A 27787-nucleotide genomic window follows, 5' to 3' on the forward strand; every position below is an offset into this window, starting at 1 on the left:
TCTTTGACCCTATTAAAACAAAGTAAATGATTTATTTTAGATTTTGGCAGATCAGCTCCTCCCACTAAAATTTACCATAATTGAAGCCCCTCCCATGTCAATCACATCATCAGTGAAGCTCCTCCCACATCAATTCTCCAATAAATGCTGGAATATTGCCACCAGCTACAAGTGAAGACGAGCATCAGAGCATCAGGAAGAGCTGAAATCTGCAAAGACTGAGTTTATTAAAGAGGACAGTGAGAACATGAGTGATCCAGAACACTGCAGAATGAAACACACTGAAGATCCTGAAGAACAAAGAGGTTGGTGTTTATTCCCAATTTAAAAAAATCTGTTTTTAAAAGGAGGAAAATCAGACACAGTTGAGTGAAACATTTACCACAGATAATTCTAATAAAAATCATTAATTAAAAACTTTTTCTTTTTTTATGCTTTTTCACTTTTCCAACTTTAGTTAGTGTGTAAATTTGTTGTTCAGGCATTACAAAAATCTGTTAGGAAAGTGAATTCTGTTAAATAAAATATCCCTTTGGACTGGACTTTGAGCTTTGTAACCAAGAACTACAATGAACTGCTCGTTTGGACTACAACACGTTTTTTTCTGGATCTTGTGAAGTCATAATTTTACTCATTTAAATAATCTACGCCAACAGAGGACAAGGCCTGTTTGAGCTGCGCTAGCGAAGATTAAGAGTGTTGTCGCTGTTCTTTACTTTATAACCTCAACGTTTGTCTGTGCGCTGCACATTTCATGAAGGATGAGAGTAAAATGCAGGCTACACACAAAAGCTTCTCCTGAAATAGAGAAGTTCCCACTTTGTTGTGACAATCAGTTGTTTATGGATCTCAACTTATAAGAATGTCTTATTATTTGTTGTGTTTTTTATTAACTGTTCCAGTTATACGTTTTATGTAGCTGCTACGTTGTAAACAAATTGCAAAGCTTTGCCTAACATAACAGTATTGATGTAGTGTTTACTGTAGCTTTTTTAAGACTGTTCACAGCCCATTAGGAAAATTATCCATGATTTTGTGATTGATTAGAGCAATTTTACACAAATAGAACAGAACCTGCAGGGGTGGGACATTTCCCGAACATGCGCTAAGCAGTGCTAATCACAACACACTGGATAATAACAGACCGTGATCTTTGTTTGGAGCTATTTTCGCTGCTGAAACAGATCATATTGTGTCTAAAATGTAAGTGACTTAGGCCACATTTACACATAGCCGGGTATTTAGAGAAACAAATATTTCTCCCCCTCCGTTTTCAAAAATAACGTCGTGCACACAACATCGTTTTCAAAAAAGTTGTCGTTTACATCAACCCGCATAAATACACCGTTGAGCAACATCATAACTGCCAAACCTATGGGCAGCAGTGTATGGAGAAGGACAAAGCCATGCAAGCCAATCAGAATCCTCAAAATCGACAACAATGAATAGCACGAGCGACTTCCAGTTCCTTTCAAAACAACAGACATGGCGCGAGGTTCGTTTGTGTGGACAGACAGCGAAGCAAATGCAAACAGGCCAAAAACGTTTGCACAAAAGTAAAAATGAGTATCACCTTAACAGCATCTATGATCAAATAGTAGCCAAACAAACTCTAAACATAGGGCGCTCACATGACGTAAGCATTTTCTGGCGCATAATGTGACGTTTGAGAACCTAAAATCCCGTTTATCCCAGTTAACACGGCAACACATAACCGGCGTTTTCAGAAATCTCCACTTTGGCCGGAGTTTTTAGAAATAATCGTTTTCTGTGATAAAAACGGCGTTTTCGTGTAAATGACAGGCCAAAAATTAACTTTCACTTGTTCCAGACAAGCGTTATGTTATCCCCCCCCCCTCTATTGTTATTGATTCTTTGCGTAAGTCCACCGTAAGTTAAATTTGGGCAACAAAGGCGCACATGCGCAGTAACGGTTGTTTTTGTTGCCGCCTTTGAAACCATCCATTTAAATGCATGACTTTTTTATATTTTATGTCATTTCACTTTGTATTTCTCTCTTCAAATTATTTTTGATGTACTGAAAATGCAATTCACTTTCTTTCTTTTTTCATGTCAGACCTGATGGAAGAGAGCGAGAAGAGTGAAGAACTGAGTGAAGTGGAGGAGGAACATCATGTCAAACCTGGAGAAAAACCTTTGAGTCGCTCAAAGACTAAACAGAAATTTTTAAAGAAAACAAAAGCCAGGACATCTACAGCCTGCACTCAGTGTGGAAAGAGTTTCACAACCAAACAACGTCTTGATATTCACATGAGAGTTCATACTGGAGAGAAGCCATTCACATGTGATCAGTGCGGAACGAGTTTCTCAGTCAAACAACATCTTAAGATCCACTTGAGAGTTCATACCGGAGAAAAGCCGTTCACATGTGATCAGTGTGGAAAGAGTTTCTCAATCAAACAACATCTTAAGATCCACTTGAGAGTTCATACTGGAGAAAAGCCGTTCACATGTGATCAGTGCGGGAAGAGTTTCACACGAAAATACTATCTTGAGTGTCACATGAGAATGCACACTGGAGAGAAGCCATTCACATGTGACCAGTGTGGGAAGGGCTTCAGTCAATCAACACACCATAAGATTCACATGAGGATCCACACCGGCGAGAAACCGTATGCATGTGATCAATGCAGCAAAACATTTCTTGATTCATCAAACCTGAAGAAACACCTGATACTTCATAAGAAGGAGAAGCCACATTCATGTTCTGTGTGTGGAAAGAGTTTTTCACTGCTGCCATATTTACATAAACATCAGAAAATTCATACTGGTATGAGAGAGTACATGTGCTTTGAGTGTGAGAAGACTTTTACCTCAGCGATCTGTTTAAAACTGCACCAGAGGATTCACACTGGAGAAAAACCTTACATGTGTTCACACTGTGACAAGAGATTCAATCAGTCATCAAGTCTGAAAACACATGAGAGGATCCACAGAAAAGAGAAACCGCACACGTGTGATCAGTGTGGAACGGGTTTCAGACACAAATCAAGTCTTAAGTATCATATGAGTATTCACATCGGAAAGAAACTGTTCACATGTGATCAGTGTGGGAAGAGCTTCAGTCAATCAACATGCCTTAAGAGACACGTGAAAATCCACACTAGAGAAAAACCTTACAAGTGTTCACACTGCGACAAGAGATTCAGTCTGTCAGGACATCTGAAAACACATGAGAGGCTCCACACTGGAGAAAAACCTTACAAGTGTTCACACTGCGACAAGAGATTCAGTCTGACAGCAAATCTGAAAACACATGAGAGGATCCACACTGGAGAAAAACCTTACAAGTGTTCACACTGCGACAAGAGATTCAGTCAGTCAGCAACTCTGAAAAAACATGAGAGGATCCACAGCAGAGAGAAGCCGCACACGTGTGATCAGTGTGGAAAGAGCTTTTCTTTTAAAAGTCACCTGAAGCTACACATGAAGATCCATACAGTGGAGAAACCACATCAACACAGTCTGAAATCACAGTAAGTAGTTAATCAAAATTAGTTTCCTAACAGCCATGATGACTGAAAGGACATTTGTCTGACTGCTTGGTATCTGATTGGAATGTTTCTTATTATAACAAGAAAGAAAAATGTTATCTTGGATCTACCGTGCTGGCTAGTTCCTATTACTGAGTTTCTAGAACTATGCGGTGTGAAAACCACTAATGACTTAACATCTCATAATGGGACTTCATCACAATAATGACTCAACATGTCGTAATAATAAGATACTCCGGATCATTTTCCTAGTTGCATTCACACACACAGACAGTAGGAAGTCTGAAATGGCAGACAACGGCGTCTTTAAACACAACATTTACAAACATAAACTGTGGATGGAGGATGCCGTGACCAGAGCTTTTTTGTTGAGTGTAGTGGGTTTCTTTATAAAGGAGATAGACTGTAGATGCATTATTGTTAATGCATTAACTGCATTATTAAGTAAAAAGACTAAATCTCTTATGACAACATGCAGTGTTACACATCATCCAGGCTTAGACATGTTCACAAGTCCCTGAGGTCCAAATCAAGTCTCAAGTCCATGAGGTCTAAGTCAAGTCTCAAGTCCCTGAGGTCCAAATCAAGTCTCAAGTCCCTGAGGTCCAAATTAAGTCTCAAGTCCACGAGGTCCAAATTAAGTCTCAAGTCCATGAGGTCCAAGTCAAGTCTCAAGTCCATGAGGTCCAAATCAAGTCTCAAGTCCATGAGGTCCAAGTCAAGTCTCAAGTCCATGAGGTCCAAATCAAGTCTCAAGTCCCTGAGGTCCAAATCAAGTCTCAAGTCCCTGAGGTCCAAATCAAGTCTCAAGTCCCTGAGGTCCAAATCAAGTCTCAAGTCCCTGAGGTCCAAATCAAGTCTCAAGTCCCTGAGGTCCAAATCAAGTCTCAAGTCCATGAGGTCCAAGTCAAGTCTCAAGTCCATGAGGTCCAAATCAAGTCTCAAGTCCCTGAGGTCCAAATCAAGTCTCAAGTCCATGAGGTCCAAATCAAGTCTCAAGTCCCTGAGGTCCAAGTCAAGTCTCAAGTCCATGAGGTCCAAGTCAAGTCTCAAGTCCATGAGGTCCAAGTCAAGTCTCAAGTCCATGAGGTCCAAGTCAAGTCTCAAGTCCATGAGGTCCAAGTCAAGTCTCAAGTCCATGAGGTCCAAGTCAAGTCTTTGAGGTCCAAATCAAGTCTCAAGTCCATGAGGGCCAAATCAAGTCTCAAGTCCATGAGATCCAAATCAAGTCTCAAGTCTTTGAGGTCCAAGTCAAGTCTCAAGTCAAGTCTTGGTTCTATTTTATCAGTAGGTTTTTGTTTTCAGCTAGTTTTTTATTGTAATTAACAATGTATTAAATGATCAAATTACCTTTATTACCAAATTACCAGATTACCTTTACTTTAAAGGGGAACTTGGCAACTTTTTCAACTTAATAAATCCATTTAGAAATCATTTGGATGGTTAAATAACCTTATATGGTGAGAATGGTGACTTTCCCCGCACCCCCCAGCGTTCCCCGGCGGAAAACCAACCTTGCAACATGGGGACTAACGTCCCGGTAAGTTGGAAATAGGAAGTCTCGTGAGAAGTGAGAACGAGCAAGAAACACGAACTGCTTTACGGCAATTCAACATAAACACACACACCATATGATACTGTGTATGATGTATTACCCACCTCGGTAGACATAGCTCCACACGATAAAGTTGGCCGGCTCCCATAATAACAAATGCACATGAGCAGCGGTAGAAGGGGGGAGGAGGGATCCGCAAGTGAGATTTTTTTTTTTACTACAGTGTTGTGGAATATACGGCCCACAGCTGTAGGGGGAGCTCGTTGAGAAAACACGCGACAACAAAAGTGAAAGTCAGCAGAGAAATGGCTAGAGTTGCCATGTTCCCCTTTAAAATTGCCCAATAAAGCAAACAAAATACGACATAAATATTTACCATTACTTTTCAACTTTTTATACATAATTATCTATTTGAGTTGCGTAGTTTGCTGTGGTTTAAGCAATGATGGATAATGTAGTCTTCCAGTAAGTGTTGACCGAAACAAAACCTGTGTATAGACAAACGTTAACAGGAAACAACGCAAATGACAACATTTACGTCTAAACTGGACAAGCTCAAAAGATTTTACTCCCCATTTACACGTGTATTTAGTATCGTCCAAATTTGATCCCATCAACCAAAACGCATCTTAATACCAGGTGTAAACAGGGCTATAAAGCTTGCACGCCTTTCACTCTAAGCTGGTTGCTATTTGATTGCGTCATCTAAAATGTTGATACAATTTATTCTGTCTTTTCACTTATTCACTTATTCGGCCTGAACACTTTTTGGCTATTTTCAGGTGAATAATTTCGTCTGCCGAACACTTGGTGCATCCCTACTTACGTGGTTTAGACCAGGGATGGGTAAACTGGGTCCTGGAGGACCACTGTCCTGCAGAGTTTAGCTCTCTTTTTGTATATGATAAACTTTTAAGACATTCTTAACTCAGAAATTGGGCTCTATATGAGTTCAGTGATTCAGGTCAAATGATTGTGAAATAATGATTATGTTAAAATACAACCAACACCATCAGATCCCCTTTTCTCGTTGTTCATCTGGCTGTTATAACTCAGGTACAGCAGCGAAACAAAATCTAAAGTTAATGATTTAAGGGTCAAAAGCCCAACTAAAACAAACACTGATCACCATAAAATTACGGTTTTCTCCTTCAGTGATTCTGCTTGTTACCATCAGGTGTCTTCAATGTTGGCAATAAAAAATAAAAGAGCTTAATTCATCTTTTGACGTCTGTCTGTTATTCAGATATTTTTGTTTAAAAAATAAATTGTTGTAAATTTTACTCATTTTAAATGGTTACCTTTTAAGGAATTAATTTGATTAATTATTACTCAATTCTAATCTGTTAAATTTAATTAATAATATTGTTTGTAATCTGTTGCCACAATTTTATTGAGTAGATATAGCGCATTCATTTTTACAGTGTACTGTACACACATTCTTGGTTTGATTATGCTGGGTCAAATGAGTTGTAAGGGGGTAATCCTTTAATTAATAATGTTTAATTATTTTTTTACAGTGTACCCCAAACAACCCAACATTTTGACCCAGAACAATCAACCCAACAATTTGTTTACAGAAACAACCCAGCATTTTTTAGAGCTGCAGAATCCATGGGATGGAAGGGGATGGTGGTGGGGGGATAAAAGGTAGGAATGTAGGGATGAGGAAGAGAAGAGGTGGTAACAGTGTAATGGCTAAAGGTTAACCATGATGGTCAGGGCTATACTGTATTTAGGCATAACAACACGGGCCCTAAAGGCCAAATTCAAAAGCAGTTGATACTGCCAACTGTAAGCAGTTCACTGCATTTGGATGTGGTCTTTAAGGCAGTTAGCTTCAGTACTTAAAAACATATAATTTCACCTAGGTGTTAAATGAACTCCATCTTTCAAAACTAGGCCAGGACTGTCAAGTCTAATTTGAGGGTGCTCAGTTATGGCACCATTTAAGCTACGAACAAATGTAGCCTCTAGGTGGCACACGTGCAGCACACACTACATAGCCTATGCCAACTTTGAACGGTACAGCTTAGTAAAAGTCTCAGATCTAAATCAGAGACAACAAATAAACACTAACACGGTGTCCCAATGTGCCTACTAAGACATAAGTGTCCGTTTAAATGTATGCCAGAAGTATATTTTTTAAATTAAGAATTAAAAATAAGTAGAACTGTATTCTACCAGAAAGACTGGGGAGGCAAGAGAACGTATGGATATGATTTATTTAACAGTTTGTATGCAAAATGAAATGTTAAAGTTCTTGGCGTAAACCCCATCTGTAATCCAAATCCGGAGGGTAGAAGACACAGTTCCTGCCTTTAGATGAAGGCAGGGGTGGAGCCTACCCCCGATGGATGGACAGGGATCGACCTGGTGGTGGTGGGGAGGATGGGGGTGAACATTGGCGTCAGATTCTGTGACCGTAGTAATGGGTGTTAACCGGGCTTAAATACTCCAAATGTCGGGTGGTGATTGGCTAGATCTGTGGTTAATGAATGACGTGATATTAGAGTCTTCCCGGTAGAACTTGCGCTAGAACTCCCATTTCTTTAAAATAATACATTTTACATATTACAAATTAGTGGCATTAACAAATGGAGACAAATGATTCAAAAGACTGGATAGTTACAGTTGGTCTGCTTACAATCTGTTTGTATGTAAAAAAAGGTTTTGTATTTGTAAAAAATAAATTTCCCTATGGAGAAAATAAAATACTATGAAAATAGTTTCAGTTATGACTTTTTAATTTGTTTTAGTCTAGTTAGGTTTGTATCAAATACAATGTGATTTCCGTTGATCAAGATCTGACCATCCCAAAATTGATGGGTCAACTGATATTGCTTGTTCATTTAGTCACATTAACTTTCATCAGGTAATATACAAGGACATACACATACATATATTCATAAGGATATGTATTGACACTACATTCATTTAATTACCATCATATTTCTAAGATTCTTTAAATATAATTAAATGCAAAAAAGGGAAGAACATATTACATTTCTTCCACAACCCGAATGTCTTCTACCCACCATTCTACATGCCCAACTTGAGGATGTATTAGTAATTGGAAATGGGGCAATGCACTTAAAACCTGTGACCTGTTCATCAAGGGACTCAGGAATTGTATGAGTACGGGCAGGTTTGCAAGTATCCAGTTTTAATTTATACCTTAATGGTGTCAAGGGAACCTCTGATGATCCAGAGAAGCTCACTTTGATCTACTGCCTGCAGTGACCCCCACACCACTATAAGGTCTGTTCCCCCGAGTTAGGAAATACAAAAAAATTCCAAACCCATTTGCCAAATTTCTGTTTATCTCTTTCACTTCATTAAATCATGCAAGATAAAAGGAATTCAAGTTGAGAGAAGTGTCCTTATAAGTCAGTTGGCTGACGACACAGCTCTTTTCTTGAAAAATGTTGATCAAATTCAGTCAGCTGTCAAGTTCATTGAATTTTTTCCAGTGCCTCAGGTCTCTGCCTTAATTTACAAAAATGTGAACTGTTTGCTTTAAAAAGTTGCCATGCCAGAACAATTTGTAATATTCCTGTAAAGGATGCTCCAACTTATTTGGATATGGTTATTACTAAAAATGATCAGGAGAGAATCTCACAAAATTTTGGATTAACAGAGGGACTTGTCTCTCATAGGTCGTGTTCTGCTGGCAAAAGCGGAAGGTATTTATGTAGCTACCTCGATACATTCAGATAATAAAATAAATGTCATGTCTGGTAGATGTAAAATCAGGGCTTTAAGTGAATAGTCCACCCAAAATGAAAGTTTTAAGACAAGCCATTATGCATATGTATATATGATTCTGAAGTTTATTTTAGAGTCAAGTTTATTTTTTTTGTTTTTAATAGTCAAGTTTTTGACTTTGGAATTCCTTAAACTGTTCATGTGCCACAAAGGCAAATTTCCAGACTGGAAAAAAAGGCTTTAAAATGTGTACTTGCATTTTTCTAATAGCTCGTTTCCACTGAGCATTACGGTATAGAACGGTACGCATTTATTTGCGTTTCCACTGTCAAAAGTTGTGAATGGTACCAAAATGCCGAACCGTACCGTACCACTTTTTGGGTACCCTTCCGTTGTGGTACCTAGCACAGTGGTTCGGTATTAAAGGGTGGAGCTAGACTCACTGCAGGACGTTGATTGGTTGACAGAGAATCGTCACTTGCGCGTGCTACAAGAGGAATGACAACATAAGCAGCGCCATTTTTTTAATATACCGTTTAATATAATACTACTGTTACTGTGTCACGAAATGTAATTTTAAAAGTTTTTCAGGCGAGAATGTAGTTGTTTAAAGCTCAAATCTGTGGTTTATTTATAAAGATTTATGAACATTTTATCCAGGTTGTGAGATCCAGACAATCACCGGGTGCTCGGCGCTCATGTACCCCGCCTGGAACAGCCTTTGCTCGTGTGTAGACCTAACGGGCGATCTTTGGTCTTGTGAATCTATAATTTGTTCCCTGGCCAAACTGAGGGCTAAATGAAATTTAATTTCTTTATATTTAGGCTATTTACCTTTACCGTTGTAACGTTAGACTAGAGCGCTGACTTTGTATGTTTGACTGAATTGTTTGCTTTATTTCTTATTGTATAGCTTCTTGTACTTTTTACTTATACTTTTATAATGGCTATTATTGATAAAACTGAAATTTAACAAAAAAAGACAGGGTTTAGTTTTGTCATTTTTTTTAATTTTATTACAGTGAAGATGATCAGAGTACAAATGCACATATTGCCTGAACCATACTAATAAGTTTAATATTTTTAAAATTTAAACGAAAAGAGGCAGGGTTGTGTTAAATGTATATTTTTGTTTTATAAATAGGCTAACGTTACATGCAGTTAATATAATCAATACGCGTTGCCTGAACCACATTTGTGTGGCTATAATGTTTACGATTTCTTTAAAGCAACAACATGGAACTTTTCCTCTGCGGTCGCCCTACAGGTTGGAAGCGGAATTGTCCATTACCGCTGTCGTAAAATGATTTACGGTTACTGTCAACGCATTCTCATCCCCAAATCGTCACTTTCAAACATTCTTCAATATCCGACGCACAAAGCACCCTTAGCGTCAATATGAGACGCTTCGGTTATGGGTAGGTTTAGGTCTGTGGTAGGGTTATGCGTCTCATATGGACGCTAAAGGGTGCTTTGTGCGTCAGATATTGAAGAAATTTTGAAAGCGTCAGTATATGACGACTTGGGATGAGAACGGGCTGTTACTGTATATGAAGCATGCAGGTTTTTTTCATATGGGCAATGATAATATTATTAATCTTCCTCCTTTCATAATTTATACATGTTTAGTAGACTAAACATTTTAACTCAAACATTTGCGATTTGCATGTCGATTGCAATGCTCAAATCTGAACGAGAATGATAGCGATAGCATCCTAACCATCTAAAACTAGCATGTTAGTGTTTACTAGCTACCAGATTGATAATTCGCTCATCTACTAACGTTAGCTGATTCATGAAGATAAATGGAGGACCAGATAGTTTCCGTAACGTAGCCAGGCAGACAACAGATTAGAAAAACTAAAGATAGTATGCAAGCAATGTACTTACTAGTTCAACAGCATGACGGCCAAGTCAGCATCGGTCTGACGATAAGCTCACGCCAGCGAGCAAACGCTCGACCAATATTGATCCTCGTCCTGCCTTTCAGTTTATCACTCTCCCTTTTCCTCTTCCGACTCTACTCCGACAAAACCTTGGACTTCTTACGTTTCGCTGCTGCTTCAGCCATGACGAAAACACACGCACGAAAACAAACGCGCTGGTTGGCCTGTCACGGCCGAATTTGAGGAAGTGAGGAAGCGAAGTGACGTATGCCGTAAAGCAGTCGAATTTTGTAGTTCTTTTTGAGCGCTGGTTACTACCCGCACCCCGAAGTTACATAGTGCCAGTAAAAGCGATACAGACCCCGTCAGGCTCTGGCAGACGTGTCATTCAACCTATTGTAAGTCGATGTACCATCACAAGGGTCTTGGAAATATATTATGAAGGTTGAAAAACTACATGTTGTTACTTTAAATGAAAACGTAAAGAGGCAGTGTGGTGTTTTATAACATATTTCGTTTTATTGTTGTCTAAAATGTACATACAGAGATAACCGGAGTAACATTAGCAGAGCGAGCTGACTGACGCTTTCAAGAACGCGCTGGTCCATTTGCAGAATTACTCCATGAGTCATTCTCCTGAGCTGGACTTGGCAAGTCAGAACTTTGCGTACTTGCTATTGAGAAACGCCTAATGTCGGCGGCGGCGCTTGGCTTCTTGTGACAAACATGCCGAGAAGCAAGAACCAGATCTGCTGCATGTCATCCATTGTTGTTTATGTCGCTTTCTTCTTCGCGCGAAAATGACGTCGATCGCTTCTTTCCGGCATAGGATACACCACGCCTATCAAGTAAGGGTACTGTTGGCAGTGGAAACACTAGCCGATTCATGGTTTACCGACCCGAACCGTACCGTACCGTACCACTCAGTGAAAACGAGCCATAAGTACTTTTCACATTAAATAACTATTGCACTATTGAGTTTTAAATAAAACCTTCTCAATCAAGATTTGCCTCTTGTCTCTATGGGGTACAAAAGAAAGATTTCCTAATTGATTTTTCAATGAAATGTTTTAATTTAAGAAGCATAAAACTAATTTTATAAACGTATCCATTTCATCTAAACTATTTGATCAAAATTGAGTTGGACCAACTTGAGTTGGACCAACTCACTTAAGTTGGTCAAAATTGAGTTGGACCAACTTAATTACATTTCATTGCATGAATTAGTTGGGGCTACACTTATTTATTGGATGGAAATTGAGTTTGTCCAGTGAGTTATTTTTTTGAGTGTGTGGTGAGATGGAGACAGTAATCATTTCAGTTTATTTTGTAAAAACTGTGTTGTTTAAAGTTCATAGTAATTGTTCTGACTTGTAAATAATAAATGTGAACAATACTATGCTGTTGATAAAATTAGTAATGAGTTTAATCAATCATTACATGAAGCAAATACAAACATTAAGTAAAACTGAAATTGAATGAGACAGATCTCTCTCTTTACTGATTCAAAGCATCTCAAGAGAAGAAGAGAAGAAACGTGTCCAGTTTCAAAGATAAATGAAAGTATATCTTGCGTTTGCATGGAAGAGTAGAAGTGGAAGAGAAACTAGATGTTCTGATGAAATTAAAACAATGAAAAAATAGTAATAAAATATAAAATGTATATCAGATTCATGTCTCTCTTAAAAGTTTCATGGCCTTCTTCTCCAGTGTGAATTTTCTGGTGGTCTTTCAGTTCATCTTCTGTAGTAAAGGACTTCAGCACTGAAACACACACCGCTGTGTCTTTTCTGCTGTAATATTACGAATGAATCTTCTCCTTTGTGTGAATCTTCCGGTGTTTCTTCAGGACTGACGCCCAATGAAACTGTTTACCGCACAGATCACAGTTAAATGCTCTTTCTTCATAAAGAGAAGCAGAAGTGATTTCAGAGCGAAAGCCTGAGCCGCTTCTTCCCAGTGTGAACTCTCATGTGAATCTTCAGACTTGATTTTCATGTGAAGCGTTTTTTACACTGAGGGCAGGAGATCGATTTTTTGGCTTCTGTTTTTCCTTTCTTGTTCACATCCATCAGGTCTAAAAGAAACATTAAATCATGAGATTTCAAATGAGAGACAAATGTGAAATAAAAAGTGAATGAGAGTCTAATGAGAGTTAGTAGACATGTAGGTGCAACGCTACTTATAGTCAACAGAATTTGTTAAAGGGACCATCAAAAAAAAAAGTGAAACCTAAATATGTCAGTCACAATAATGAGAAATGTTGTCATAATTATGACTTTGTATCTTATAATAATTAGAAACGTTCTCGTAATAACTGAACATTGTATAATAACGAGATGCTTTCTCATAATAACGACTTAACATCTCATAATGAGAAATGGTCTCATAACAACGAGATGCTTTCTCATAATAACGACTTAACATCTCATCATCATCTTTTTTTATTTAATGCCATGTCAGCAATCAGAGCTATCTTCATGGCAAAAATTCTATTACAAAAACACAAATATCATATAAATACAATAAAAACAGAACAAAGATAATCAACAAGTCATAATATACAATATATTTTTTCAAGTTAACATGATAAAAAATCCAAAACCTTTTCAGGTATAATCTCATTAAAAATGTCTTTGACTGAAGTAACTTCATAAAAAAGCATTCTACTTAAGTTAAGACCAGGACAATCTAAGAAAATATGTTTCTTAACATCTCATAATGAGAAATCGTCTCATAATAATGAGATACTTTCTCATAATGAAAATTTTACGTAATGATGAGATACTTTCTTATAAGTATAACTCAATATCTCATAATAATGTGCAAAATGTGAAGCAGATAGAAAGCAACCACCAAGATGTTCTGTTGCTCATCATGGCTGTTAGGAAACTAACTTACACAGGAGAGACTTTAATGCTCAGCACATAAAGATGAACTACTTACTGTGATCTCAGACTGTGATTGTTTTCCATTTGAGTGAGTAACTGAAGATAACTGAAGGAACCTCTCTCCACATGGATCATGGTGATCCGGTTTCTCCACTGTATGGATCCACATGTGTATCTTCAGGTCACTTTTAAAATAGAAACTCTCTCCGCACTGATCACACGTGTGCGGCTTCTCTCTGCTGTGGATCCACTCATGTGATTTCAGATTTGACGACTGACTGAATCTCTTGTCACAGTGTGAACACTTGTAAGGTTTTTCTCCGGTGTGGATCATCTCATGGTTTTTCAGATTTGATGGCTTATTGAATTTCTTGTCACAGTGTGAACACTTGTAAGGTTTCTCTCCAGTGTGGTTCATCTGGTGCAGTTTTAAACTGTCTGCTGTAGTAAAAGTCTTCTCACACTCAAAGCACACGTAATCTCTCACAACAGTGTGAATTTTCTGATGTCTTTGTAAATATAGCTGCAGTGAAAAACTCTTTCTACACACAGAACATGAATGCGGCTTCTCCTTCGTATGAACTCTCAGGTGTGACTTCAGGTTTGATCCACTATGAAACGTTTTTCCACACTTATCACATGTGAATGGCTTCTCTCCGGTGTGGATCCTCATGTGAATCTTAACGTATGATGATTGTGTGAAACTCTTCCCGCATTGATCGCATGCGTACGGCTTTTCTCCAGTGTGGATCCTCTTGTGAACATTAAGATGTTTTATTTGTGTGAAGCTCGTCCCGCACTGATCACATGTGAATGGCTTCTCTCCAGTGTGGATCCTCATGTGACGCACAAGACTACATTTGTATGTGTAACTCTTTCCACACTGAGTGCAGGTTGTAGATTTCTTGGCTCTTCTTTTCTTTAAACATGTCTTTTTAGTCTTTGAGCGACTCAAAGGTTTTTCTCCAGGTTTGACATGATGTTCCTCCTCCACTTCACTCAGTTCTTCTCTCTCCTCCTCCACTTCACTCAGTTCTTCACTCTCCTCCTTCACTTCACTCAGTTCTTCACTCTCCTCCTTCACTTCACTCAGTTCTTCACTCTCCTCCTTCACTTCACTCAGTTCTTCACTCTCCTCCTTCACTTCACTCAGTTCTTCACTCTCCTCCACTTCACTCAGTTCTTCACTCTCCTCCTTCACTTCCATCAGGTCTGAATTGAAAGAAAATAAATCATCAAATTGATACAAAAAGAAAAAAAAATAAGTGAAAGGACAAAAGTAGACAACTTTAAAAAAAACTGTAAAAAAAAGTTAAAGCGAGTTTTCTTGTGTTCCAGTTTGGCGAATTCAATTCCCGCTCTGCTTGCCACAGAAACGTCACACTGTGGCCTCTTAGTTGAATTACAAGAACACAAACTTTATGCAGTCCAGTGGAGCAGATTGTTTATTATTATATTTTGAATTTATTATTATTTTTTATACATTGAATTTATCTTTGTAAAAAGTGTCAGCAAAAATTTCACATGCTGAAAGTTTAGATTGACCGTGGCTTTAACTAGTTTTAAATTAATTATTTTTGAGAATTATCTGTGTCCTACATGTTTTACTCAACCCTGTTACTAAAAAATAAAGCATTTCTTAAAATTGTGACAGCCAAGAAGTGATATGACTCGGGTGCCGTGTGGGATGGGTGATAGGAAGATAGTGTTTGATGTCTCGACCGGTAACCATTCCCTGTGGACTCCTCACTCCTCCCTTCCACCATAGCCGGTGGAGTCCCCCGTGGAGCGTGCTGGTCCATCTGTAATGGGTGGGCCGACCGTTTCACCCGGGGCTCCCCTAGAGGACAGGATGTCGATTGCAGCATTGGAGGGTGAGCTGGCCTCTGGAGATGACGACTAGACTGTGTTATCTCCCTCTGGGAGGGTAAAGTTGCCTGAGCCGGATCCAGAATTGTCAGCTATGCGGAAACGGGCCGCCGAGGCTGTCGGGCTCGAGTGGAACACCCCACCGTGTCTTGCGCAGTCTCGGTTGGATGATTGGTATAACGGGGCGGGCCGTGCTGGTTCTCAGCCCACTGCCCTAGTACCCTTCTTTCCCAAAGCGCATGGAGAACTAACTAGGTCATGCACAGCACCTTTTGCTGCCGAAAAACAACCTGAGTGGCTCTTGCCCCCTCGCTACCATTGATGGAGGAGCGGTGAAGGGTTATGAGGCTATCCCTCCAGTGGCCACTGCATCTTGGACGGGGACTCCTTGTCTCTCCTCACAGGCCTGTGAGCTCGCGTCAGGCTTGACGGTCAGAGCTTACAAAGCTTGCGGGCAAGCCGCTTCCTCTTTGCATGCCATGGCGTTGTTGCAGGTCTACCAGGCCAAGACACTCATGGACATCCCCTGTTGCATCCTCCTTCTCATGCATCCCCTGTAGCCCCATGGAGACAGATAAGTGTATACATACGGAATTAGATGCACGCACCAGTTGCTTTTTAGCTGAGGAGCCCCCCAAGTCAGCATTGTTCCAGGAGTAGTGGCGAGGGGACTACGTCCTCCGTTCCCTCCTTCAGTCGAGAACGTCAGACGTGGTCGACGTCGACTGAATGGGGATCTATTTGAAAGCGCTACTAGTGCTGCCACCTTCCAGTGCCTAGACAGAAGCCTCTAGCCTGGTAATACCAGACTCTGCTACTTCACTTTGCTTCGTAGACAGAGTCTGGAATAGCATAATAGAGAAGTGTTTTCTCTCTCGCGGGGGGGGCGCTTGTCTGAAGTTTAAAATCATTGGTTACCCGTAAGCCAATCACATAACGTTTGGTTATGGCGTGTGTTATGCGCATGCTCAGCCGCATCTAACTTCCACTGTAAACACGTGTATGATGCAAAAACTAAACCATCGAGCGAAATACCGGAGTGAACATGGCTGTGAACGACTTTTGCAGATTATGTGAAGTAAATCTATGCATTCACGGTACAATCAGCGTCTACGTCACGGCTCTCAGCCCGCCCTCTGTTCGTTGATTGGCCCGGCTGTTTTCAGGCCGGTGGAAAACTGAAAGATAGGCTGCTATCTCAGACTGACTACAGGAGCGAAATGAAATTAGCGGAAGTAGGAAGTCTGACGTAGTCAGGCTAAGAAGCCTCCTGATCCCCCCGTGATTTAAGGTAGATAAAGGACAGGGCTAAGGCCAGGGAAGTCACTGCTGTTCATACAGGACCACTGGGAAAGCGTTCCCTGTACATGGAAGGAAGGGATGCTGCGGAAACCACTTGCATTCGGTGCACGTATAACCGCAATGAAGCGGACGGACAGAGAAAGCCAGGACTGGCTTATATTTGTGTACACTCGCAACAAAACAACACCTTGTGCTTTTGTCAAACTGTAAACTTTTTTTTGCAATCGTTCACGGTCTAATAATTGGTCTTCAGTGTTAGACTTTGAGTGAAAAGCCTATGGATAGTTTTTGGGGATGCACATAAAAGATTGTATACACCTTCACACACACAAATAAAAAAAAACATACAGACTTGCGAACCCAACCATGCATCCACAAATAAACAAAAAAACACAAACAAAAAATGTATAAAAACCTCGAAATTGCAAGCACAACCATGCACATGCAAACAAACCATGCACATGCAAACAAACAATACACTCTTCACTCATACAGATGCACACACATTCACTCACAAATATCAATCACACTCAAATCACCTCTCTCTCTCTCTCCACACACACACTAAAATATAAAAAAGTCAAACTCAACCATGCACATGCAAACAATACACTCCTCACTCATACACACACATTCACTCACTTTAATCATACTAAATCAAATAACCTCTCTTTCTCTTTCCTTTTTTTTTTTTTTTTAAAGGAAACATCTAACTTGAGGATATATATGTTCATGTTCCATAAAGGGGATGCTTGTTTGAAGAATGCCATTTGGTGGTATAGAAACCATTATACTTGCACTGATTAATACGTTTTAACTTCTGCAATGTCTGAGGCATATTTAGGTACAGCAGCTGTTTCAATATTTTGCATGCTTTTATGTTGGCCTAATTTCAGTTACATTTTAGGCTTAGTAGTTTTACATTTTATTTATTTTTAGATTTTTATTGTATTAACGACTCAACTGTAGGCTATGTGGAGTCCTTTTGAGTAGAAATGCATATTGCAATTTTTTTGTTGCAAATAAAAATCCCATAGTCCGTAACTACTACAGTTTTATCTTATTTTAATATATAAATTCAGTTAAATCGTCAAACATTTGTATGACTTGCCAGTGACTTGCTTAACCCAAGCTACGACTCGACTTTAATTGCTTGACATAAAGCAGAGACTTGACTTGCTTTTCACAAAATTGACTTGGACTTGCTTGAGATTTGAAGGTTAAGACTTGAGACTTACTTGTGACTTGCACATGTGTGACTTACTCCCACTTCTGAAACAACACACGCAAACTCGCGGCGGCTTCTGTCAACAGAGATCTCGCGCTTTACCCGGAAGTGATCGGCGCTTCCAGATTCTTGACCTCATGCGGTCAATATCTAAGCCTGTGAGAGGTCCGTCTGATATGTGACGCGAGCTTAGTTCCGGTAAGATCTGTATTAAAAAGGATTGTCCTTAGTAAAGGCTCGCGCGTGGTGAAGATGGTTTAGAGATTGTGTAAATGCGCACAGAGCGCGTTTCCTCTCAGTTCATTCGAAAAGTTTTTTCTTACCAACGAAAGCTCACAGAAACGTGAAAATGGTCTCATTTTAAAAGGTAACATCCTAAGCTAAAAGGTGATATAGATTATGTTTGCGGCTGGCTGAAGCCGTCATCTGAGCTGGAATGTGACACTTTTCTCTGTTATTCCGTTTGATTCTATTTCACTGTGCGATTCTTTTGAAGATATTCCGATCTGTGATTTTCTCACAATGAAATAAACTACATCTGGGGGTGGGCGATATGGCAAAAATATAATATCACGATTTTTTTCAGGAAAATCACGATTCACGATTTTATTATCACGATTCTTTTTTATGTTGGTTTTACTATTTTGTGACTGAGCATTACAGCCAAACTAATGTCCATATTTAAAAAATAAAGCCTTAGGTAACAAAATATAAAATAAAAAAGAATGGCAGACAGGGGCGAAGATAAAAATATTTGTCATTATTTTCTTTGTTATTAAATATTAATATCACAGACACATATTACACATACACAACTTAATATACAAATTAAATAAACAGTGATTTGTTTTCAACTACAGTAGGTGTATTTAACAGTAGCATTGAAGTAATTAAATGAACAAATATGAAAATAAAACAGACTTCACTGTATAAATTATACATTGATACTTATTAAAGCTACTATTAAAGTTATCAGTCAAGAGCAGTGAGTGATTTTCTCTTTGCATTTTTGTTGTTTTATTAACATTAAAGGAGTTCTCCTAAAAATTTTAATTATCATAATTGACTCTCTCAAGTTGTTTTAAACTCGAATAAGTTTCTTTCTTCTGTTGAAAATAAAAGTTATTTGAAAGGATGTGGGTAACCAAACAGAGTTGATGTACCCCAGTGACTACCATAGTATATTTTTCTCCTATGGAAGTCAATGGGGACCAGCTACTGTTTGGATAGCCACATTCTTCAAAATAGTAATATTAGAAAAATATTAGAAAATATTAGAAGGAAATTAATACAGGTTTGGAACAACATTAGAGCGCGTAAATAATGAGATTTTTTTTGTGGGTGAACTATCCATTTAAAGGCTTCCGGTAGTGGTCAACACGCGTTCACGGAGATGGATGCTGGCGTAGGACGTAGCGTAGGAAGCGTCGTGACGTAGAACGAACGTAGAGTTTTGTTTTGCTCTGCTCTCTGGCTGCGCTGTCACGTTCATGTTTGCCCAACACTAACTGACATTTGTTAAAGGACACCTATTATGCAAAATTCACTTTTACATGGTGTTTGAACATAAATGTGTGTTGGCAGTGTGTGAGCAAAACCACCCTAGAATGATAAAAATCCACCCAGTGTTTTTTTTACAATCTCAATAAATCATAAGCACTGTCTCAGAACGAGCTGTTCTAAGATTGCTCTCACTGTGACGTAGAATTGCGCTAAGCCCCACCAACGTGGTTTGATTGACACTGTGGTTTTGGCATAGACCCCGCCCTCGGTGATCTGTACACCATCCTCCATTGTTTCAACGACAGCCGGTAATGTCTTCTAAGAAACATAAGTGTTCTGTTGTGGGATGTAATAATGTACATAGTAGTTTTCACTTACTGCCGACATCAGAGCCACTGAAAACGCAGTGGATGGATTTTATTTACGAAGGAAAGGCGCCACTTAAACTTCCAAAATACGTTTATGTTTGCGCGAATCATTTTCTGACTGACTGTTTTGTGAACGAGGGTCAATTCAAAGCAGGTCTTGCTTCAAAGTTAATCCTCAAGTGTGGATCGTTGCCTACTGTTCGCGAGCCAACGTCACCTCCAGAAGAAGTAAGTGTATTTTATGATTTTTGAGCAAATAGTCATTTCAATCAATGTCAGCCAGTTCAACAACAAATGCGTCTAAAGTTGTTGTCGTCGTCGTAGGATGTCTGTGTATATAATTTAAACCTTGTTTGTATAGTTTGTAATAGGGGTGTAACGATACACCAATGCCACGGTTCGGTTCATATCACGGTTTTGGAGTCTCGGTTCGGTTCGGTTCTGTTTGCTGTGGGGGCAGGGTTCATGGCAGGGCACCAGCCATAATAACACTAGATTAACTTTTAACTTAATAAAAACAACAACAACAACAATAATAATTTAACTTATTAACTTTAACTTTATTAACTTAACTTTATACAGTGGCTTCATGTTTTCTTTAGAGCAGTTAGCACACCTGAGTTAACTCAAATGAAATAAATGCCTCCACTGACTAGTCAGAATAAACTGCACACCTGAGTAGGGTTGCCAACTTCAGAAAAGTAAAATGCGGGACAATCGTGGTTCTTTATAGGAAAACAAGGGACACTCAAACTATTTGTACTGTAGCCTATCGCACAATGTACATCATTTCAGTGTCTGCAGACAGTTAAGTATTAAAATGTTATCAGGCAAACACATTTGCATTGCTTAACCTATTTAGCCTATGTACAATTTAATTCTAAAAATAATTGTAATGTCATACAAACAAAATGTCACATTACAAACAAACCACCATTAAAAATAACAGCATTTATCTGAAATAGAAAGCTTTTTTAACATTATACATAGGCCTACAGTTCAAAAGTTTGAGGTTAGTAAGATTTTTTTTTTTTTTTGGGAAAGAAATTAAAGAAAGTAATTGCCTACTTTTATTCAGCAAGGAGGATGCATTACATTTATCAAAAGTGACATTACATTTATAGTGTTATACAAGCTTTCTATTTCAAATAAATCTCTTATGATCTTTAACCTACATTCTTCAAAGAATCTTGGGGGAAAAACAGCTTTAAACATTAATAATAATCAGAAATGTTTTGTGAGCATATTATTCCCTCAGGTAGATTACATGTTTTCTTGCGTGGCTGGATGTTGGACTCATGAACAATAATCACGTTGTTTGCATTCGCCAAAATTGATTTGCCGAAATCAAAACGTGGACAGTGAAAAGGAATTAACCGTTGGCGCGAGACGACTCCCGGCTTGAAGCGGAAGCGACCAGGCGGCAGAGGATTATGTTCGCAAATCAAACAATGATTTGTCTCAAAACGATGATTAAAAAAAGCTTTGATATGTCATCATATTGGATGATGACAGGTGTCGGTGATCATTCTCAAGTGTCGTGATCAGCACTGCTGCTATTGCTGTTGTATCAGTCAGTGGTTGTGACCGGAGGGTCTTCAATCTCAATATGCCGCGGAGTTGCCATCCTGAAGTGCGTATAAACTCCCGAGCGTGATCGATCACACAAATCACGGCGGGGCGCGTTCGGTTCGACATGAGAGTATCGCGGTTCGAACCGTGGCTGTTGTATCGCGTTTTTTCGATTCGGTTTGAATATCGTTACACCCCTAGTGTGTAACCACACGTTTATTTTATTTTTTTAAAGATATTGTATTAAAAACTGTGTATGTTTTCTGTAAAGACAAGACATCAAAATTGCTATGTTTATACAAAGGCCAGCACATCGACACGAAGCTGTAGAACGAGGGATATTGGCGTGCAGACAGAAACATCACAGCTATGCAGTGTTGGTACACAACTGTCAATGCTTCAAACACACCACAGGAGTATCAGTATGTTGATGTTTTTAACTATATTTATATTATATAGTATGCAATATAATATTATATAATTGTATTAACTGTATTTTTATATGTAAATTTCAAAATTCATTTTCTGTAAAGTTGCTTTAAAACAATGTATTGTGAAAAGTACTATACAATTAAATTTGAATTGAATTGAATAGCCACGATAGAGAAAGTGAATCTTTGCTGAAACTTTGCTGAATTATATATTCCAGGTGTCCAGACAGAGACAACATTGTCAAGTTTTGATGTTAGCACAAAATTAGTTTCTCATACAGCTGTTGCGTTTTCCACGACTTCATCAAAGAGACCTTGTCTGGACCTTGAGGAAGATGGAGATATCCTACAGGAATGCTCTTCAATACTAACAGCACGAGAGACTGATGTCACATTTAATCCTGCAGAGGCAGACACATCAATAACAGAGCCAAAAGACTTGTCGTAAGTTTATATTATATTTTAGAAAAATGTTTGTTTTAATTATAGCATATCTAATTTTTATGTAGTGCTTATATATATTAATGTTTTTTTTTGTTTTTTTTCAGAGCTCAAGCATCCAGCCCTATTCAAAACATCTGTAAATATATTGTCTATGAGACCTGCATCATGGAACTGTTTGAGGTGTGCCCGGTATGTCATAGAAGCTGCCATATAAGATCACAAAGGATTGGAACATTTCTACGTGTTGAACAACTCTGCCACCATTGTCAGTTCTCACGGAAATGGAACAGTCAGCCGATTTTGGGCAGTACTCCAGCTGGAAACCTTCACCTTTCTGCTGCTGTGTATCTCAGTGGTGCTTCATTTGTCACAATTGAAAAGGTATTTGTAAATGAAATAATTAATAGCTTTGCAGTTACATTAGGCCGTGAGACAGAGGGTTGATCGGTACCATTTTGAGGGATTAAACCGCCTGGTGATTTTTGTGTAAGTATTTGACCCTGTATTTGAAAAATGTGTGATAGCATTAGATTCAAGGTAGTTTTTGGTTACGGAGGACGATTTTCAAACATATGTCAAGAAAAAGGATAAATTAAATCTGTATAGGAGTTTGTGTAAGAGTATTGAGTTTGTATAAATATTGTATTTGTATAGTATCAGAGAAGCATGGTGTATGATACACTTGTCTTCTTGCATTCCCTTCTCCTTTTCCATGTTGAAGTGGACCACCACTAAGCCTGAAACAGCATAAAACATTTGATTATCACACCTCCAGAAAAGTACTTGCACAAAATTTTCAAGTAGAATTCCGTGAAAAAGTCCAAATCAGAAAAAGCATGGGATCAAAACACAAAACAAAACAGCCATATCACCATGAACTGTTGTTCAATAGACCGATAAACGATTTTCAACTCAAAGTTTCTCAGCGCCCCAGAGGCCTAGAAAGGTGGTTGACACATCATTTTAAAGCCCCGACACTGCCTCTTCCAATGCAAAAACAAAAACCATTTGGATTATAGAAGCATTTTTCTCTCTTATAGTCACTGAACACCTTACCTTGAGATAGGATGATTGATTGTGTTGATTGATGAGATCAGTGATCAATTTCACTCATGAGAAATCAGTGTTTGGGGTCCCGTCTCATGGCCTACATGAGACTAAACATTTATAATGTAAAAAATATTATGTTTATTCATTTATTAATTTACTGTTTACCAACTTTTGTCACATCTGTTGTCAGATATTTGCAGCTATGAAGTTACATCTTTTCAAGTACGACACCTTTCGTCGTCATGCACGAATGTGCATTGAGCCTGCTATTGTTTCCAAATGGAGAAACTGGCAGGATGAGATGCTACAGCTGTTGGCTCAAAGGGAAAAGGTCATTGTTGGAGGAGATATGAGGGCTGACTCACCAGGTACACTGTGGGACAAATTTACATTGTTTTTTTAGAAAGAAATAAAAAAATTGAATTTGATCTTCTAGACAAGGCACATTGTGTAATAAGAGATTATGTATGTTTGTTTTTGAAGGGCACTCTGCCAAATATGGCAGTTACACAATGATGGACCTGGAGACAAACACCGTTGTTGATGTACAACTCGTCCAGGTAAATGAGCAGAAACCTTTGATGCAACGTCCTGGAAAACTTGTATATTTTATTTTAAACGCAAAAAACGAATTGTATTTTGATCACTTGTCAGAGTAATGAAGTGGGAGGAAGTTACCACATGGAAAAGGAAGGTTTGAAGAGAGGTCTTGACTTTTTGGATGCTCGTGGTGTGACTCTGGACTGCATTGTGACTGACCGACATCCGCAAATACAAAAATTCCTCAGGGAACGCAATGTCAACCAATTCTATGATGTCTGGCACGTAGAGAAAGGTAAATAACCTTACTACCATCATATAATTTTCTAGATTTTTACAGACTAATAATTGCGATGAAACTGTATTAGCGGATGATTATGTGTTAGTGGAACATTTATTTTATATATATATATATATATATATATATATATATATATATATATATATATATATATAAACACCACCATTACATTATATGTTATGACACATTGCTCTACTTATTGTGAGTGTTGTCATGTTTGTATTTAATTGCAATCTCCAGGAATTTCAAAGCAGCTGGAAAAAGTGTGCAAGTTGAAGGGTTGTGAGAAAATACGTAAATGGTTGCATAGTATAAAAAACCACATCTTTTGGACTGCTGCATCATCAAGCAGTGGACCTGAAAGAGTGGCTAAATGGACGTCTATGCTAAACCATATGCAAAATAAGCACACACATGAAGACAGCAATTTTCCAGCATGTCTACATGGACCAAGGAGAAGTCGAGACACAAAAAAGTGGCTAGCTGCTGGTATGTAGGCTAAAGAAGCAATAGTTACTTTTAAAAATATGTATGCAGATCATATAGCTTGGCTTTTTTTAATTTAAAATTACATATCATACTTCCAATAATTTAGGAACGCTGCCATATTTCAAGTTGGAGAGAGTTCTCTCCAACAAGAGAATTTTGAAGGATGTTGCCAAGCTAAGTCCACACTTCCAGACTTCTTCTGTCAAGGTTTTCCACAGTGTAATACTACGGTTTACACCAAAAAATGTGGTTTTTACATTTCTGGGAATGTTGTGCAGGTAATGTTATTGTTGTAAAAATAAATGTACTTTTACATACACTGTAGACATTGTATGTTGAACATGTATTTATTGCTTACAGACTATACCTGGCTGCACTACATTACAATGAGAATGCCGGGCGTCCTCAAGCCACAACAGCAGCTGGTCGACCGGTGTTCAAAGTGACCTTTCCAAAGGCCAAGAAGGGAGAATATCGGGTCAGAGAAGTGAAGACACAAGCAACCTTCAGTATGTATAAAATGAGTTTACTTAAAGGGGGGGTGAAACACTCATTTTCACTTAATCTCCTGTTAATCTTGAGTACCTATAGAGTAGTATTGCATCCTTCAAATCTTCAAAAAGTCTTTAGTTTTATTATATTTATAAAAGAAAGATAGGCTGTACCGAGTCTTTCCGAGCGGCTGGAGGCGTGCCGTGTGGGCGAAGCTAAAGCTGTGCTTACGCGCCGAGCTAACAACACACAGAGACATTTGAAGCAGTTTTACTCACTACCTGCGACCGCGAACCTTTATCATTGTGACTGCTCGATCCTTAAGCATTAGACGATCTGCAAATCCGTCGATCTGGGCTTTGTTTATAAAACAATCATCGTCGAAATGCAGGGAACAAACAGTCCGTTGATGCTCTGGAAAAACAAACTCCATCCACTGGTCCCTTAACGCTGGGTTCTTTGGGAATCTGTGCAGGGTTGTCTTGCCCTGGCAACCAAAAACACACTTCTTTGGTGACATTGACTTCCCTAAAGCCGAGCACAGCGCTTTGATGGGCGAACTGCTTTGGCTCTCTTCTCTCTCTGGTCTACGGATGCGCCCGCGCCTTTCCGGGAGAAGTGCCCTTAGGACCCATATAAGGAAATTCTGAAAATCTGACATCACACAGGCCCATACTCGAAAAAAACTTTCCGAAACTTGTGACAAACCGGAAGGACAGTTTTTGGCACAGAAATACTCCTTCAAATGTACAATTTAATTTTTGAAACTTTGTCCATGTTTAGCATGGGAATCCAACTCTATAACAGTGTAAAAAACTCAGTATGCATGAAATAGCATTTCAATCCCTTTAACCCTCTAGGCGCCATGGTCGAGTTTACTCGACAAGATGCGGCACTGAATAAAACGGCCGATTTTGTCAAATAGGGTGTCAAATTTCGTTCGACCTCCCCTCCACTAGATTGCAGACATGTCATACTTCATCCCAGACTAAAAAAAAAGTCATGCTTCTATACAAAATCTTCGAGCTAGAGCGCATTGAATCAGTGCAAACAAAAGTGGAGCTAGTGTGCGAGTGAGCCATTTTGGGAGATTTTTACCGATTCTTACCGCGCTAGCCAGCTTTGTCTTCTAACCGTGTGCCTCTCTGCAATCGCGGCGACAGTATTGTGGTGGAGGCTTTGTCTAATGCCACTGGGTATGTTATATGAGGTCAAAGTATTCATAGGACAGATAGGGGGTAACGTGGAGGCAGGGTGGGGAGTCGCAATGACAATAACAGTAGTCCGAGCTGTGCACACTCGGCGCACGCGCGAGGCAGATCTGGCCGCGCCCGCGCTGCTCATGTGTGACACGTGGCGGTGTGACACGAGGCAGAGGGGCTATTACGCATAGTCTATCGCAAGCTGATGGGAATGCCGGCTTTGTGTGTCATATGAATAATATGTGCCCCATACATGGAATGAGAGTGCCTACTGTATGTAGTAAATGGAAAATCTCTACAGCAAAAGGCCAACCGCTACATGCATTTGGTTTGTTTCTACCATTTATTAGTAATGATTTACAGTTTGTTTACTACTTACTATTTACCTGAGCATTCAGTATTGTGCAATATAGCATACAGAAGGTGAGGGACATTTTGAGGGTAAAGAAGTGCTGCATTTTATCATTTAAACGTGACTTTTCATGAAAATTCTATAATCCATGATGGCCGCCACCAGATGACGTCATAATATGCAAATTAGATGGGACAATGTAATCCCTACATAAACTTTGGGTCATCCTTAATATTTCTCTAATTTACAGAAAGTCTCTATCTTTTATCACTTTTAAGATATAGCCTTTTGAAATTAAGATGTCAAAATCGAACGGTTTAGGAAAAAACCTCTGGCGCCTAAAGGGTTAACAAATTTAATACAAATGTACATATCTTTTTTGCATTGTTTCTTACAAGCTATTTGAAAACTCAATATTTTACTAATTAAAAATAAAATAAAATGTTATATTGCACAGGATATGTGGATGACCTGCTGGACCTCATATTTGACAAAGTCTTTGTGGATCCTGCACCATATGTGGATGATGTTTTGAGGATACCAAAACCACCAGCATTGTGTGCAGAGTATGACCGGCCAGAGAAGGAGGAGGCCATCTCTAGTATCTCGGTTTAATCAATAGGTGGTCGAAAACCTACATAAGTGCCCTGGGCATCAGGAAACTCTCTTTGAATCCTCAGGACCACACAGGCTGGAATCACAACTCAAACTTTTCGTCCAAGGAAACCCCAGCACCAGCTCACAAAACTCCGATAAGCTAAAAATCTGTAACGACTAACGCACACACACGGGCACATTCTCAAAACAGGGTTCAAGGATTTTTCTGTGTTTTTTTTTCTTTCTTTCAAATATCTATCATTTGTTGTCTGGAGTTGAAATATTTGATATTTAATTGATCATGGTTCAATTTATTTTTGGAGGAATGTCCTTTTATTAAAATTATTTTATTTCTAAACTTATTTGTATAGTTCAGTGTCTTTATACATAATGTAAATAAAAAAATATATATATGTATATGCAAGTTGTTGTGAAATTATTTAAAGCTATAATATGTTTTGTTTTCACTATAATTTCCTTTGAATATAACCT

At 38.8% G+C, this 27787-nt stretch overlaps 2 protein-coding genes across 6 annotated transcripts in view; one reads left to right on the plus strand and one right to left on the minus strand.

Moving 5' to 3' along the window:
* Positions 1-18058, minus strand: part of LOC311291374 (uncharacterized protein) — a 668579-nt gene extending 650521 nt beyond the window's left edge. The window contains exons 1-3 of one of the 2 annotated variants that reach the window (XM_084410361.1): positions 17965-18058; positions 13611-14767; positions 12067-12741 (exon numbers count right to left, since the gene is read on the minus strand). In XM_084410361.1, coding sequence (XP_084266487.1) covers positions 12736-12741; positions 13611-14762 — 1158 coding nt within the window. In that variant the 5' untranslated portion in view covers positions 14763-14767; positions 17965-18058 and the 3' untranslated portion in view covers positions 12067-12735. Of the gene's footprint in view, positions 1-12066; positions 12742-13610; positions 14768-17964 lie in introns of those variants that run through there. The other variant, XM_084410362.1, reaches the window with a different exon arrangement.
* A 189-nt stretch (positions 18059-18247) lies between these two features.
* Positions 18248-27728, plus strand: LOC311290919 (uncharacterized protein). 4 transcript variants are annotated; one of them, XM_084409685.1, is made up of 12 exons: positions 18266-20053; positions 21702-21819; positions 22047-22084; positions 22124-22272; positions 22377-22653; positions 23513-23690; positions 23806-23882; positions 23977-24157; positions 24404-24652; positions 24759-24930; positions 25013-25161; positions 27156-27728. In XM_084409685.1, exons 1-12 carry the CDS (start codon positions 19769-19771, stop codon positions 27311-27313), a joined length of 2031 nt encoding a protein of 676 aa, XP_084265811.1. In that variant the 5' UTR covers positions 18266-19768; the 3' UTR covers positions 27314-27728. The 4 variants fall into 4 exon arrangements, with proteins under 4 accessions (XP_084265813.1, XP_084265811.1, XP_084265810.1 ...); XM_084409686.1 differs by having other exon boundaries at positions 18280-18321; positions 19964-20053; positions 22047-22272; XM_084409687.1 differs by having other exon boundaries at positions 18248-18321; positions 22047-22272.
* The last annotated feature ends 59 nt before the right edge of the window (positions 27729-27787 follow it).

Source organism: Rutilus rutilus (assembly GCF_951802725.1).
Source record: "Rutilus rutilus genome assembly, chromosome: 1".
In the NCBI taxonomy this organism is placed as follows: Eukaryota; Metazoa; Chordata; class Actinopteri; order Cypriniformes; family Leuciscidae; genus Rutilus; species Rutilus rutilus.